This window comes from Cyprinodon tularosa, unplaced genomic scaffold, assembly GCF_016077235.1.
Source record: "Cyprinodon tularosa strain WSP-4 unplaced genomic scaffold, ASM1607723v1 ctg72, whole genome shotgun sequence".
Taxonomy (NCBI): Eukaryota; Metazoa; Chordata; class Actinopteri; order Cyprinodontiformes; family Cyprinodontidae; genus Cyprinodon; species Cyprinodon tularosa.
In genome coordinates, this window is record NW_024039474.1 from 1,230,732 (window position 1) to 1,245,927 (window position 15,196).

General features: G+C 36.9%; 1 protein-coding gene across 1 annotated transcript in view; it reads right to left on the reverse strand.

The window, feature by feature from the left end:
- The window catches only part of neil3 (nei-like DNA glycosylase 3), a 30,187-nt gene that overhangs the window by 1,223 nt on the left and 13,768 nt on the right, over positions 1–15,196 (reverse strand). The window contains exons 3-9 of the mRNA XM_038269100.1: positions 11,944–12,078; positions 11,360–11,573; positions 10,487–10,561; positions 10,218–10,384; positions 5,729–5,892; positions 491–905; positions 21–195 (exon numbers count right to left, since the gene is read on the reverse strand). Coding sequence (XP_038125028.1) covers positions 21–195; positions 491–905; positions 5,729–5,892; positions 10,218–10,384; positions 10,487–10,561; positions 11,360–11,573; positions 11,944–12,078 — 1,345 coding nt within the window. The remainder of the gene's footprint in view (positions 1–20; positions 196–490; positions 906–5,728; positions 5,893–10,217; positions 10,385–10,486; positions 10,562–11,359; positions 11,574–11,943; positions 12,079–15,196) is intronic.

Genomic DNA, 15,196 nt, shown 5'->3' on the forward strand with positions numbered 1-15,196 from the left:
AAGAAAGTTTCTTTTTCCACCTGAAAGAAGTTGCACTTGTTTTCTCTCGGCAGGGAGCAGGAATAAAACTGTCGTCCTTTATTGTCCCCCTCCTTGTGGACCACTCTGAGGACGGTGGGACGACAGTGGGATGTGCAACAAGGGGGACTAGGAGGAACAGGGGCTGCAGTGCTTGCCGTGCCTGATCTGCGAGCACTGACAGAGGAGAAGGAACAGTCTTATTATTTTGAAGAATGCTGTAGATAAAACACAGGAAATAACTGTCACATCAACACTTATTAGCGAGCTAGGGCCATCTTTTCAGCCAAGTATAATGATGCTCGTTGGCAATTATTGTATATGGCCACTGCTGTACCATGGTTATATGTTTCTGAGGATTTTTTTTTAACAATGTTCCATGAATTGTTCCCCAGCTCATCTCCTTGAACTTATACATAAAACTTATCTTATTATAAACTTGTTCATGGACGGTCGAGGAAGAGATACTCACCCTGAGTTGGAGGTTCCATTTGGAGCTTTGTTACTGGGAGAGGGGCTGTGATCAATTCTCATTTTCTTGGAAGGGTGACTGTAAGATTCCAGTGATTCCCCCTTGGAGAGCTCTGCACTTTTCCTTTGCCAGCCACCAGAGGCATAATTGGGGCTTGTTGTCCCTTGGCATAAGCTGTTTTTATACAAACCCCGTTCTGCCGCCAAGGAATTCAAATGACCGCCGGCTGGGGAGAGTGGGGAGTTTACAGGCTTTGGCTTCTCACTCATGTCAGAGAAAACAAGGGTGGAAGTCCCGAACGCAGACCTCCAGTTGACTTTGAGCTCCTCTCGCGGCTTCCTGAAGGCGTTGCAGGGGTATTTAATTAAATCGGCAGTGAAGGGCGATGCTTCAGTGCTAATGTCGTCTTTGTGAACTGTGTAGATGGAGCCAGGGTGAGAAACTCAATTTATGTTCAGCAGCTGCAGCTAATTCAGATGCACTGGCTGCTCTCACAACATCCAGGTTGTTGTTAGCTTAAAATAGTTACCAGAAATTTAACAAGAAGCAGCAGGAAGTCCTGCTCTGCAGTCACTTTAAATACAATATCCTTCTGAGATGCAGATGCATAAATTAACTCAAATATTTGAAAATAGGACCATTAAGATCAAAATCAGAACATCTATCACCTCTAGCCCACACAAATGTTTCATTTTAAAGCTGAATTTGGCTGTATTAATGGAGATAACAGATGTGTTTGCCTGTAAGCTTCATTTTTTCTTTTTCATGAGGTTTTGATTTGTTGTGTTTTTGACTTTATCTAAACGGATAAATCTGTGTTCCTTTAGTATTTCTGTTCCAATTATTTCAATTCAAAAACAATGGTTGGAATAGCTGGTGTGGAAATTAAATCAAAATGTCTTGTTTTATTAGATTCTGCAAGCTAAGGTAGCCATGAGTTTCCATTAATAAGATTAAAAAATTATCAAATTTCTGTAAACTTTCTAGAAAACCATGTAATAGATCAGAATTAATATTTCTTCCCGTTTAAATTGTGTATTGTGTAAAATTGTGTATTGACTGTTATATTATAAACCAATCAAGGAATCCAATTTTTTCGTATGGAATAGGAAAACAAAGAAGCATGAATGAAGTGAGAAAAGACATATTAGGCATTTTAAAATGCAGACTTTGAAGACCATAAAAAAAATGAGGAATAAGAAAAAAAGGAAACATTTTGTTGTTGAGAATAGGACATGTGGGGCAACTTTCTAAATATTTAAAAGATAAAATTACAATACATTTTCCTGCAAATTTGAATTCCCCCAAGCTTAGGAGAATTAAAAAAAAACAGTTTATAGACATGGGGAAAAGAAAAAAAGTTAAAAAAATCTACTTCAAAAAAAAAACCTATACTGCTATTTCTAATCTGTCAACGAGGAGCATCAGGTCAAGTATAAATTGTGAGGGCCCTTTAATGGAGGCCATCATTCTATTCAGCATGCTCTGTGGTTTCATGTATAAATATGTAGATGGAAGCACTGAGCCACCATCTTAAAGTAAGTATCAGTAATCAGAATAGGTCATTCTATTTGCTAAAACTGTTCATGAACATTTTCCTTACAAAAAAAACTTTTCTCCCTTAATGGTTGAAAAATATATAAAAGTTAGGGTGCTCTCTGGAAGGTTTAGGTGGTTAAATAAACCAGAGCCAGAATGTCAATATTTTTGGACAAACTGCCTCAACCTCTGCTTTCTCAGTAGCTTTTTCTTGCTTTATTTGCAATATTTTACTTCTAACATCTCTCAGAAACATTGCACTACATTTCTTTAAAACCAGGGTCATGCAATGATTTTTCAGCTGTTTTTGGATTTAATGAAAAACAAAATTAATATTATTCCGTAAAAGTTCAACAGTTTACGGAATGACTATGACCTGGATGACTGAGAATCTTCATCAGCAAAATTAATATTAGGACCGGGGGTCAAAATTCTAAATTTTTGTTTTTGCACAAAACAAGGCCTAAAAAATGTGTACTCTGACTCGAACATATAAACATAAATCATGCTAAGGCTGTGATTTCTAAAAACAAACTTGGTGTGAAAAATTGCTTGAACCTTAGCAAACTCTGGTCCTTACGTACGTGTTCGCATATTTTGGACAGAGAGGGAAATTGGTGACTGAGGTGAACTGAAGCAAGATTGAATCAGAATTTTTTTCAGACATCTTATTTTATCTTATATGAAACTTTAACCATAGACCAAAACTGCAGTGTGATATATGCTGGTACTGACACGTTCTCTCACAAATAATTAAAAAGTTTGAATTCAATATCAAATTCTGCAGATATTTAAATTTTTTCTCACAATCACATTCCTCTCTCTGGTGAACAAGGGGCCAATTTGTACCACCGATCAATGAGGAAATGTAGCAAATGTGTAATGGTGCGTTATGGATGACTTGACCATGCAGGAGATTTTGCAGATAGGAGAATTAGGAGGGAATGCATTTCCAGGGATTATCAATGTTTCCTGACCCAGGATGAGGAGGGGTGATCAGCTGATCAAACTCCACAGAGCTTTGCTCTCTACACCTGCTAGACCATCACTGTTCATCATAGGTGTGAAACAGGAGGGGCTGCTGGGAGTAGAATCCCAATGAAACACATAAACAGTCTGTGCTACATATAGAATTCAAAACTATTAATGATTAATAGATATAGATCATTTACATGTTTCATATTGGCGAAAAATGGACGAGGGTTAAGTTTATTAAAGATCCACAGTAATGGAGAAAAAGAAAAAAAAAAAAATCAGGAAACAACCAATACAAATAAATTGTAGCCTAAACATGACAATACTTGTCGATCTTAAACCAAAAAGATAAGTGCCCTGTTTCCTGTTTTGCCAGAATATGTTTTTTTTTTTTTTTATTAATTCCAGCTGTAAACCTCTCTGTGACTTCTTACCTTCTTTTAGGAATAAAATAATTTGGTGAATTTATACGTAAAGCTGGGATGTCACAGCTCTTGTTAATCTGATCTAAGGCTGCAAACAACACTTATTTTGCTAATTGATTGTGTTTATTAGTTTTTTGATTAATCAATTGATAATCGGATGGTCAAATGTTCCCTAAAGGAGATTTTTTTACGAAATTAAACCAGGTAAAACTAAAACCTTTCCACTTGAGGAGTTCTGGATAAAGCATATTGAAAGACAAAAAATACTTTTATCTATCATGCAAAATATTTATACATATATATAGATTTTTTATTTTGGTATAATTACTGCTCTAAGTGGGTCACTTTTTCAGCAAAAGGCATGTTTTACAGTCTCTCTATATTAATAAATTATTTGACAATTATTTCAATAATCGATTAATCATGATAAATCCAATTGATTGTTTGAGCCCTAATGTGATTAGTCCACACACATATTTCCTTTTATTTACAGTGGCATCCAGACCTAACTTTCTGACTTTTCCCCTCACACACCGACACCTCAGTTAAACTGAGATTATAAACTCTGCTTGCAGTTTTTAACAAATAACATTGATCAGCTGGCTCATTTAAATATACAATGACATTCACTGCATTTATGGTTCAATATGTGTCTAAAATGGGCCAAACGTAATGTGGAGCCTTGGACGCAAACTTTTATGCACAGCTTTGATCTATAAAGGTAAATTGCTTGTTTTCTGCGTGCACATGGTTTAATAAAACAGTTTTTATAGCATATTTGATTGTAGTATATTTGGCATGCATAGATTGATATGGATTCCTCATATTTTTTTGTTTATGAGACCCCAGACAAGTTAGGAGCAGATGCTTTTTCATGGCCACACACCCAAATCAGTAAAAGGCGCCTCTCGTTCAAAAGACTAACCACTCCAGAAAATAGCAGGGGTGGAAATGAAAATCAATCAGTTTAAAATGTGAATGGAGGTAAATGCTGTGTAAGGAAATGAAACCACCCTTCAGATCTGAGAATACGGCTAAAATGAGCAATCCTGCAGCTAGATGAAGCAACCTGCCCAGCCTTCCAGAACAAGAACAAACTACCGATAAACACTTGAAACGAATGGAAATACCCTTTATTGTGCCAAAGTGGGGAAGTTCAATGCAGTGATTTTAAAGTGATTATTTCCCAGGATTGAGCACTGCTCAGCAACAGTGGCAGAAGAAACGGCTAAAATTAGCTGGTCAGGCTATCTGCTGACTCCAGCCTGCAGGCAGTTAATTAGCAGACCTGCTGCTTGTTGCTTCCCAACTGTTACCATAAAAGGTGGAGGTTTTTTTTTTTTTTTTGCTTTCCACCTCATGGTTGTATGTAGCATTCACTATTAGATGGATTTCTAAAGAGCCCAATTAGTTAGCTTGTAATCAATATAGTAACACTCTTTCAGAGAACTGACCAGCAGTGCACAGCAGCAGTTATGGAGGAGCAGCAACTGCAACAGCAGTGAGATGACTTTTTATCTTTTTGATCAGTTTAAAAACAGTAACTAGTTCCAAGCTCCATGTAAGCATTGTTTTCCCAGTGGTCTGTTAAGTTGATGTTTGCAGCAACCCGTCTCATTTCTTATTCTCTCATATCTGCAGAAAAACGCAGTGGGTTTACATGAGTACTGGCTGCTCATGTTTATTGTTTCCAAACAGCTCAGAGCAATAATGTAAAAATTCTGATGATTAAAGTGCGGTTCCTTTTCTTCACCCCCCTGTTTAGAAGTTAGAAATCATTTTATGATATGGAACCAAAGAGGTTTTATTGTGGCACTGATTTAATAAAAAAAACACTCTTATTCAAAGCCATAAAAATAAAAGAGGGCTGAAACTACAGCGCCATATAATGCAGCTGTGAACCGATGCTCTTCAGCCCTTCAGGGTGCTGCGAGCTTTAAAAAAGGCTTGATGTATTCCAAATCTAGCTGTGTGATTCCTAAGAGCTGAAGCTGATCAGCTGCAGTTTGGCTGCTGCCGTGAGCCATCTGAAGACGGTCAGAGAAAAATGACCAGCTGACAGATGCAGTCATTATTTGTGGAGCAACGTAGGGCACAGAGGATTCGGCCCAGCTGACTCCAGTACCAATTTGATGTTTGCCATGCCTCCTAAAGCACTGAAGCATTAATGTCAAATTGCACCTTATTATTCTGCTACACAGCTAAAGAAGACTTGCTATTCTATTTTTTTTCTTTCTTAACAAAGCTGTTCTGTCACCCCATTAAATTTAGTGACAATAAAAGAAAACTGTTCTCTCACCCTCAGGTTTTGGAGAGAAGCAGGCATCACAGGCTTTAGCTTCTGGCTGGTTGATGAGCGTGCATAGTTGACAAGCCCAGTCCTCTTCCTCCTTCTTAGCCACATCATCACTGGATCTCTCATGAAATGCCCAACCGATAAGGCTGTTTCTAACTGGGAGCTTACTGTGTGAAGAAAGCAGCGTATCAAAGAGGATTCTGGTAACTCTGCAGCTAAAACAGGCACTTTTCCCCTGCTGAAAACTAATCCAGAAAACTTTTAAGAGCTAGTAGCTTTCACTCTAACAGCAAAAAAAGAAATGATAGATTATCTGTTTTTATGCATCAAAGCACACATTCATCACCAAAAAAAAAGGTCAAAGTACAGTATTTTGGTTGAAGATAGAATAGCCGGAAAAAGAATGACAGTTCTTAGTTTAGAGTTAATGAACAGAAGAAATAAAAAATAAAGAAAACTCAGATTTCTAGCATTGAATTACTGATGAAAGCTGCTTCTAGAGTAATGGTTCAATTCTAACATCTGACTGTCTTACATCCTTTTATAATGAAACTCGTTTTTTTTTTTAACATCATGTGTAAAATTGCTCTTCAAATTCACGACAAATGAGACAAGAGAAGGCTAGGCTAGGTAGTATGTTCAATAAATTAGTAAAATATAACCACAATGCTAATCGTCTCAAACAGAGAAACAAACAAATCTAAGTAACTGAACTTCTGCAAGTTTTCTGAGCGCTTCAATAAAATACTGGTATATATAATGGATTATAAGAAATGCACTGCTTTTGAAGGAAAAAAAACATCAAAATCATTCAAAGTCTGAATGTGATTTAAGTATAAAAAAAAGCAACTTTACTCTTTTGTTTAATCTTTATTATGAAAGATTTTCCTTTGTTTTTTTAAGAAAGAAGAAATCACTGTATTGTTTGAATGGAACATTCAATACAACTTAAGCTTTTCAAATAAATAATGGAAGATTAGAGGCAGAAGCTCATTTCAGTAGTGAGTGGGCGGTAATGATAATGATCATAATGACTTCTTCATGCAGCTATTTTCCTGGTTTTGCTTGATTTTATGCAGAATTTTTTTTTTCTTCTGATGAGCACCGAGTCACAGACAGCTTTTCGTCATATATAAATAACAATAAGGACTAGAAGGATCTGCTAATTAATGCTGCAGCTCAGACATTGGATGCGGATATGAAAGAACACAATGTGTTTCAATAAAAGCTCCGAGCATAAATGTTGTCGCTCTGACATGAAGCTGGACTATGTCAGACAAAAAGGCAAATCTTTAGTGCCAGCCGTCTTGGAGGAGGAAAGGAGCGGCGGCTTTGGGAAACTTCTCCCAGATTGCTTTATCAGCTGTGTCATGCATTGTAAAGGCTTTGGATTCTAACCGCTCAAAGCTTTGCTCAAACACAACCCAGGAGGTGTTGAGCCTGTGCCCTGTCTGGCAAACACAGCCTTATATGCACATTAATTCTCACCCCATAACACTTCCCACTTCCTGCCAAGCCCATCTGCCTCCAAAGATGGCCTCCATGAATTTGATCACCACATCTAAAGAGCTGTGCGGCTTCTGCAAAGACAGGGTTTATAACTCCAAACTACGGTAGCTAGTGTTGCTTTCCTCAGTGTGGGTGTTTAATTTTTCTGTTTTTTGAAACCAGTTTAAGGAGGTTTAACTTAATCTAGGAAAAGGATAATAAAGCATTTTATTTCATTAAAAGCTACATTTCTGATACCCCAATAACATCTTAGAAAATATACTATGAACCCTATTTTCCTCAATGTGATGCAGAAGTGGTCTATAATAATCCAGACTAATAACTGAGATGATGTGCTATCTGGTTTTCTTAAGCAAAGCAAAGTTCCACTACAGATGCTAAAAGATGAGGATTAAACTGACAGTAAAGTCTGTGTAGTAAACACATTTATCTTTTACAACTGACATCGAAAGTGCTTTTATTATTTTAATACATTAATGGTGTTAATCAAACGTATTTACCTTTTGATCTATAAGTCAAGCAGAGCCCTGTAATAAGAGATGGGAAGTAACGAAGTACAAATACTTCGTTACTGTACTCAAGTAGATTTTTCTGATATTTTTACTTTACTTTACTACTTATTTTTATGGCGACTTTTTACTTCTACTCCTTACATTTTTACACAAATATCTGTACTTTATACTCCTTACATTTTAAAAAATTGGCTCGTTACTTTAGTTTTGAATAATTTCAATGGAGTTACCGTTATTATTTTTCACGTCATCAATACCAAATTCAATCTAATTGGATGGGAATCTACGTTGCATTTGACGCACCACTACAAGATGAATCGACAGATTCGGCGGTATTCATTTGCGGCAAATCATTGCAGCTTGGTGGCGGTGGCGTTAGCATAGTAGTATGGACGACGAGATGATTGAAAATGAACACAACGGAGATCTAGTCCTATTGGCAGACATCCATTTAAAATGTAGGCAACAGCATGAAAAAAGTGGTTTCTACTTTTACTTTTATACTTTAAGTAAATTTACAAGCCTTTACTTTGTTACTTTTACTCGAGTAAAGAAGTTTAATCAGTACTTCCACTTTTACCAGAGTATTTTTTAACACAAGTATCTGTACTTTTACTCAAGTACGGAAAGTGAGTACTTTTGCCATCTCTGCCTGTAATCTGTTTTTCTTGTACCTCAAATGAAAACTAAAGCACACAGTGAGGCACCCCCCTTTGCAGGATTCCTACAGCATAAGGCAAATTAAATTCAAGACTTTTTAATGCCACTTGAAATAAAAAATTAAGACCAAATTTACAAGAAACACAAGAAAAACTTGCGACAACTTAACCCAAAGGTTTATTTTAACATAAACCACTGCACCAATGTTTCAAATTTTGAAGAGCTTCTCATACAGGAAAAAAGCTAAAAACACATAAATGACAAATATATTTTAACAATTACTTAACTAAACTCACAAACTTTGTTTTAGCAGGGAACAAAACAAATCAGTTTTAAAGCCACAACATAACCAATGCTAAGTCTATTTTGCAGCTATTTTTCTTTGTATCGTTTTCTTAGTATGTTTGATTTGGTGATAAGTGGAGGCGTTGCAGAGACGAGGGTGGAACAAAACCGAGAAATACCGGCTGTTTCTCGGGAACTCCATTTTGACGCTTTGTGTTTCGTGCTTCGCATGTGCGACTCCACTGCCTTAATTCCCATCGTTCCGAGTTTGAATGACTTCTTTCACAAAATACACCGAGCCTCATGTATGTTCCCTGGTACTGGTTTTAGCCATGGAGAAAACTCTTGGCTGGATAGGCATTTTTCGTTACATTTACACTTGCTCATATTTTCCAGACAAAAAGTAAATGGTATATCTCCCAAATGTCCCGGCCGCAACGTTTTATTGGTTCCGCTATCTGGACGGAATCAATACTGGCGAGCCATTATCTTTTTTTTTTTTTTTTTTTTAAATCAATTTTAACATTTTATTTAGATTACAAAAATAAATTGTAATAAAAATAATGTTGTTTTATGTTGATGTTTTAAAACTTAAGACCTACGAAAGACTGATTTAAGACATTTTAATACCAATTAAGGCCTTAGTTTTATTTTCAAGAATTCAATGCCTTTTAAGACTTTTTAAGGACCCGTGGGAACCCTGCCTTTGGAACAGATATGGGAGAAATACAATTTATTTACAAAATATAGTTTTAATAGAATTTAAGGAATTTAGTTGTATTTCTTTTGTTTGGTAAAAGTTTACTGCATCATTACCTGCTTCTGTTGGATCCTCTATTTCATCTTAATGCGATTTCTATCCTTATTTTGGATTTCTTCAATACTAAACTTTATTCAAAATTCATTTTTGCATTTTTGTCTGTTTCTGGTTGGGACTGTTTCCTTAGTTCTGCATTTTAAAATGATCTTTTTAGTGCATTCATTCAATTCATTTTCACTCTACTTACTTAACATCTCATCAGGTTGAATTTTTATGTTGTTGGTGGCTTGATAGTTTCTGCTATTTTAATGATACTTATAAATCTATTTACTGATTAAATGTCTACTCTTGCATTGCTGAGAAAACTTTTAGTCAACTTTTAGTTTCTTACAATTCCATCTCAAATAATTGCATTCTTTGCTGATATATATTTTTATTTATCCTTTAAGAGAACAACAAAATACTTTATCCCATCATTAAAGACAGTGAATAACTTTAAAACCAGGCTATTTATTCTTGAAATGCATTATTACATTTCTAAAACACCAACTGCACCTGTTCAATTGAATTTTTTATTATTTTGCTGAACTCTGAAATATGGATTTGTGTTGGACAGAAGAAGCAAGGTATTACCGGGGTTTAACCTCACTGTAAACTCAAAAAGAAAAGAAAAACAACCAAATCTGCAAACCTTCAAAGTCGCTTTACAGGAATGCAAAGCAAGAGTTTCTCTGTCAAAGTGCCAGAAGCCTACAAGGACCCTTACCTGACGTCAACGCAGGTGGGATCTCCTTTTTGACAGCGCTCACAGAAGTAAGTCATCCTGCCGTTGTCTCCAAGACGACAGACTGTAATAACATGGGAGCACTGGCCACAGTTGGGACGCTTGTAGACTTTGTAATGTTTGGAGAGAGGAGAGCCAGATTTGCGACACTGACAGAAAAAAACAGAAACAATTATTTTTTTTTGTTTTAAAGAAACTATCCCATCCTTTATGCTTATTAAAGCTTTTAATATACTGTGAAAATGACTGACCTTGTAAAACAGAAGAGTAAAATCTCGAGTCATCTTGACCAAATGGTGGATTTGCACATCTGTCAACTGTTGAACCTAGAAATGAAATGTTTGCAGAGCAGCCACAGCCGTAAGGCAAAAACGACTCTTCATCGCAAAGAGCAAAGAGTTCATTGGAAGTCAGCGAAGCTACACCACAAGCATACAATCAACAAAAAAAGCCCAAGATATGGTTAAAGCCAGAGGTGAATGATTTAAAAGATTAATATTGCATGCTGTATATTTATGGGGATTGCAGCAGCAAATTCACGACTTCAGATCAGACAGAGAAAAAATATTTTTTTTTATTTATTTTTTTGCTCTTTTGGGGACTTGGAGGCTTGATAATGGAGGCGAAGCTTATAAACATTAGGCAGCCCCATGGGAAGAAGGGGCTAAAAGTCCAAGATTAATGTTTTGGTCCAGCGTGTTAAAACACTCGAAGGGGGGGAGGGGAGACAGCCTTGAGAAAACAAAACCTCAAATAATAATTGAGTATTAAAAGTATTCACGCTACGGAGCGTCTCATCAGAAATAGAGAGGTCAATAGTTTGCTCAATCAAGAAAACAACTTCATTAATGTTTATTTCATAAATCTAGGAAAGTAAGCAGAAGCAGAAGCTCCCCGTCTCGGAAGCAATATGCATTCAAAGAGCACAAAAAGAAAGGAATATATATGTGCCGCAGTGCGCTTGTTTGTCTTATCCCCTTTTCACCTTCCTCATTTCCATGCAGCACTCAGAAATACTTGAGCTTCAACTATTTTTTTCCCTGTGAGTGTTGTCTTGCATTTTTTTTCCTCCCTTCCTCATATTTTATTCCTCTGCTGAACACAATCCATCATCTTTTCCATACCTTCACGGCTGGGTGGAGGCCCGAGTCAAACAGGGCTTCGTTTTTAATGATGTTGCCTACTCCCGGCATGACGGCTTGGTCTAGGAGAACGTCGCAGAGCATCCTGGTTGCCTGGCTCCTCACTGCCTCCTCAGAGCGCGAGAAACTGAACTTGGGGGAGCACAGATCCAGACTCTCCATGGCCCTGACCTTCTGCTCACAATCCTCCGTCAACCTGCAGGAACACAGTTTTCAAAGTACCTGGAGGATTGAGAAAATACATGGCTGCAGTTTTCGCTCTAGGTCAACTGCAGCTCTGCTGAGGTTATACATTTCCAAATTGTTTCAGATTCTTTATTATTATCCAGAAGACCATAGGTGAGACTTTCAGATGCTACAAATTATTGTCTGGCTTGCTTTAGAGCATAGCACATAAAATACTATGATAAGGACAAATGCTGAGTAAAGACAGCATTTTTCATGCAACAATAGCCGCTGTCTTCAGAACCAGCCTAATGTAGGACATACTCAGTAAATCAGAAGAATACCCCAAGGTGAACTTGTGTCACCTCAATCTATCTTGCGTTGGCTGTTGTCCCCATTACCTTATTTCTACTGTGCTGTCAAAGAAGGCCACAGTGTCGTTGGTAAGGCGTATTTCCAACACTGCCGCAGAGCCCGCTGTAACCTTCCTCTGAGCAGGATTTATACGGATCGATCCGTTCATGCCGAAGTGGATTCTAGATGTTGAGGGTCATAAAGACAAAAAAGAAAAAAACTAAGTGCATTTGAAATCTGATTTCATATTTGTATTTGACAAGATAAAAAAAATGTGGTTCGTAGGATTTAGGTCCAAATGAAAGAATTGAGGAAGCGCAATCAGGTTAAAGACGACAATCGTTCCACATTTTTCTGATTCTTTATTCTCAAGGATGATGTGTCCCCATTCCACACTGGAGGCTTCAGTATCTCTGTCTCTAAAAATAAATGTCAGGTGTGTCCAACCAGGACAGTAGAGCCCATCCAACTGAGCCCATCTTGCACATTATTAGGAAGTAAAGCTGTAATGTATGACAGTTTAACAACAGCATCCCACAAACTTTGACTTTCCTGCGACTATATTAGCACTGTGCTTATACACTGATATTGCAGGGAATACAGTGATTTAATACATTGTGCAGCATCATTTTGAATAACATCCAATCCTAAAATGATTGGATGCAATTAACAGACATTCCTACCTGACTTCACAAACGGTTTCATCTAAACTTAGGGCTATTTATTACACTATTGCTTTTCTTTTAAGGAAGGACTGACAGAAGACCATGAGAAAAATGGACGCGATTGTGGAGCAATGTGTTGACACTGTTATGGACCCAAGGATGCATTTTGGACAAACGGGGAGGTATGACTAGCCTGGGTGCCATTCCGAACTTAGTCCCGCCCACAAGGTTGAGGTCGGGAAGTTAGGTCTGGCTCTGCTCCATAGTAGCGCGAGTATTATCGCCCACTCTCTGGCGATCCAATCAAATTGTCAGGGCGGGCTTTATACGATGATGGACAGATAATCAACAGTAACGTAATCAACCACGTGACCAAAGCGCGCTTGGGCGACAACAACAATGGCTGCCGCCGGAGAGTTGAGGTGAGTAGATTCTGCTACTAGGTCTGTTCTAGAAGATATCGACAGCAAATTAATTTTAAAATAGAAACAGAGAAACGCGATCAAGGCTCATTTTCTTATTCTAGGTGTGGAACTGCACGCTTTGATTTTTGTTGACAACAACTATGCGTGGCTTAACATACGTCACGCACTCCGTTGCTCTTATTGGTTGTAGGTCTATCCAATTGAGTGCAGAGGCATTTTTTTTCCTGGTTCGTTTGAAACACGCCCCATAATCAGAGCTCTATGGAGCAGTATCAGACTCATATTCTGACTAGAATTGAGTAGGACTACGTCAGGCTAAGGTATGACTAAAGCCTTAGCCAAATCCTTACTTTTTCTATGTGGTTTATAGCTGGTTTGATTGATTTTTCATTATCTTATTAAAATAATCAAATAAATATAATAATTTTAGTTGTATGTATCTTTATAGCACTCAAATAATTAAATAAAAACTGTACTTCTGCATATTTTCCCAGATTTGTTGGAATCCTGTTGTACTTTTCATTAATCATTAATCTGAACTAGGGCTTAAACAATAAATTGGATTAATCGTAATCAATCGGTTATTGAAATAATTGTCAATTTAATCATTAATTAATCGTTAACTGGACTATAGAGACTCTAAAATGTGCCTCTAGCTGACAGAGGAACCCACTTAAAGGAGTAATTTTGACAAGATTGTAAAAAGAAATATATATACATTTTGCATTTAAGATAAAATAAACCTTTTTGTCTGTCGATATGCTCTATCCAGAATTCCTTAAGTGCAAAAGTTTGAGTTCTGTAAAAAAGTCTTCTTTAAGAAACCTTTAATTATCCCATTATTAATCAAAAAGATAATCTACAGATTTATCAATTTGCTTAATAGGTTTTACTTGCAGCCCTAATCTGAGCAACTAAATATACCTTTCAGACATAAGCAAACATAATCAATTTAAAAAACAAACAATACCTGAAACAACAATTACCAATAACAAATGTTCATCATTGCTGCAAATAAGCAGAGAACAAACATTACATTGGAACTATGGCATTCACCAAATAGTTCCACAGCAAACATTTAACTCCTATTAAAAATATGTTATTAACACCTTAAGCCTTTCAAGGATTCATACAAGGTCACTATTTTAAACCACTTAACAAAAGCACAAAGCAAGGTAAAGTGGGAAAAAGAAAACTGTAAAAGCTTTGGAATCATTTATATTTCTGAAAAGCTTGCTTGTTAGAGTGAAAAACTACTTTAAACAACAGAGAGTATTATAAATTGCTTTTGCACACTGCAAGGAACAGACTATGTAGGCCGAAAACCTTCTGACTTTTCCCAGATGCAGCTTGGAGCGAGGTCTTCAAGAAAAGGATATAAAATTGGAAGAGTTGTTCCCTAAAAATAAAAAAAGCACCTCCAAAGAGTAGATTGCTTGATGCGTGCCTCAATTACAACAACTTTCACTAGCCCTGAAAGCACCTCATTTAAACATGCTTGATGTTGGAGGAGAGCACAAAAGCTTTTTTAAAAGACAGCGTGGCGTTGCTCTGGAAGGGGGGAAATGGTTCAAATGAAGGAAATTCAGTGCTATTGCTGCTACTTGTGAGAGTGGGTCATCCGCAAAGATCATAGCAACAATCAAAGACTAAATCCTGGGAGAAGTGAGGAAAACTAATGGTAAAAAGTTCAAACCTAATGTATTTTACAACTGCAAAAAAAACTATTTCATTCAAAAACACAAAACAGGAAAATGATTGTTTTTATTACCATATTTAAGTTGCTACTTTTTTCTCACACTTTGAACCATGCAGCTTATAAGAAGGTGCAGCTTTTCTGTGGAATTTACTAATGGCCAGAGGGGGAAGTCAAAGTTGGAAATCAAAGAATAAGGGGCTAATTTTCATGTAGCAAAAAACATGCTAGGAGCAGACACGACAGAGAACAAATATCCTGAATTTAAACATTTTGACATTTATTTTCTTCATTAAAGCTGTCGAAAAAATAAGGAGACAGGGCTCAGCTCTTACAGAGCTGAAATAAAGAGCTGAAGAAGCCCCATTCTTTCAGTGGAAGCTATTACTGCTGCAAAGCTAACAAGCTAACTTGAGCTAGCATTCCTCTTTGTCCCTACTTTAGGGTCTATATGTAGAGCTCCCCCTATAGGTTTGGTTGGAGATAGTTCACTAGATAGCAGATGCTTATATGT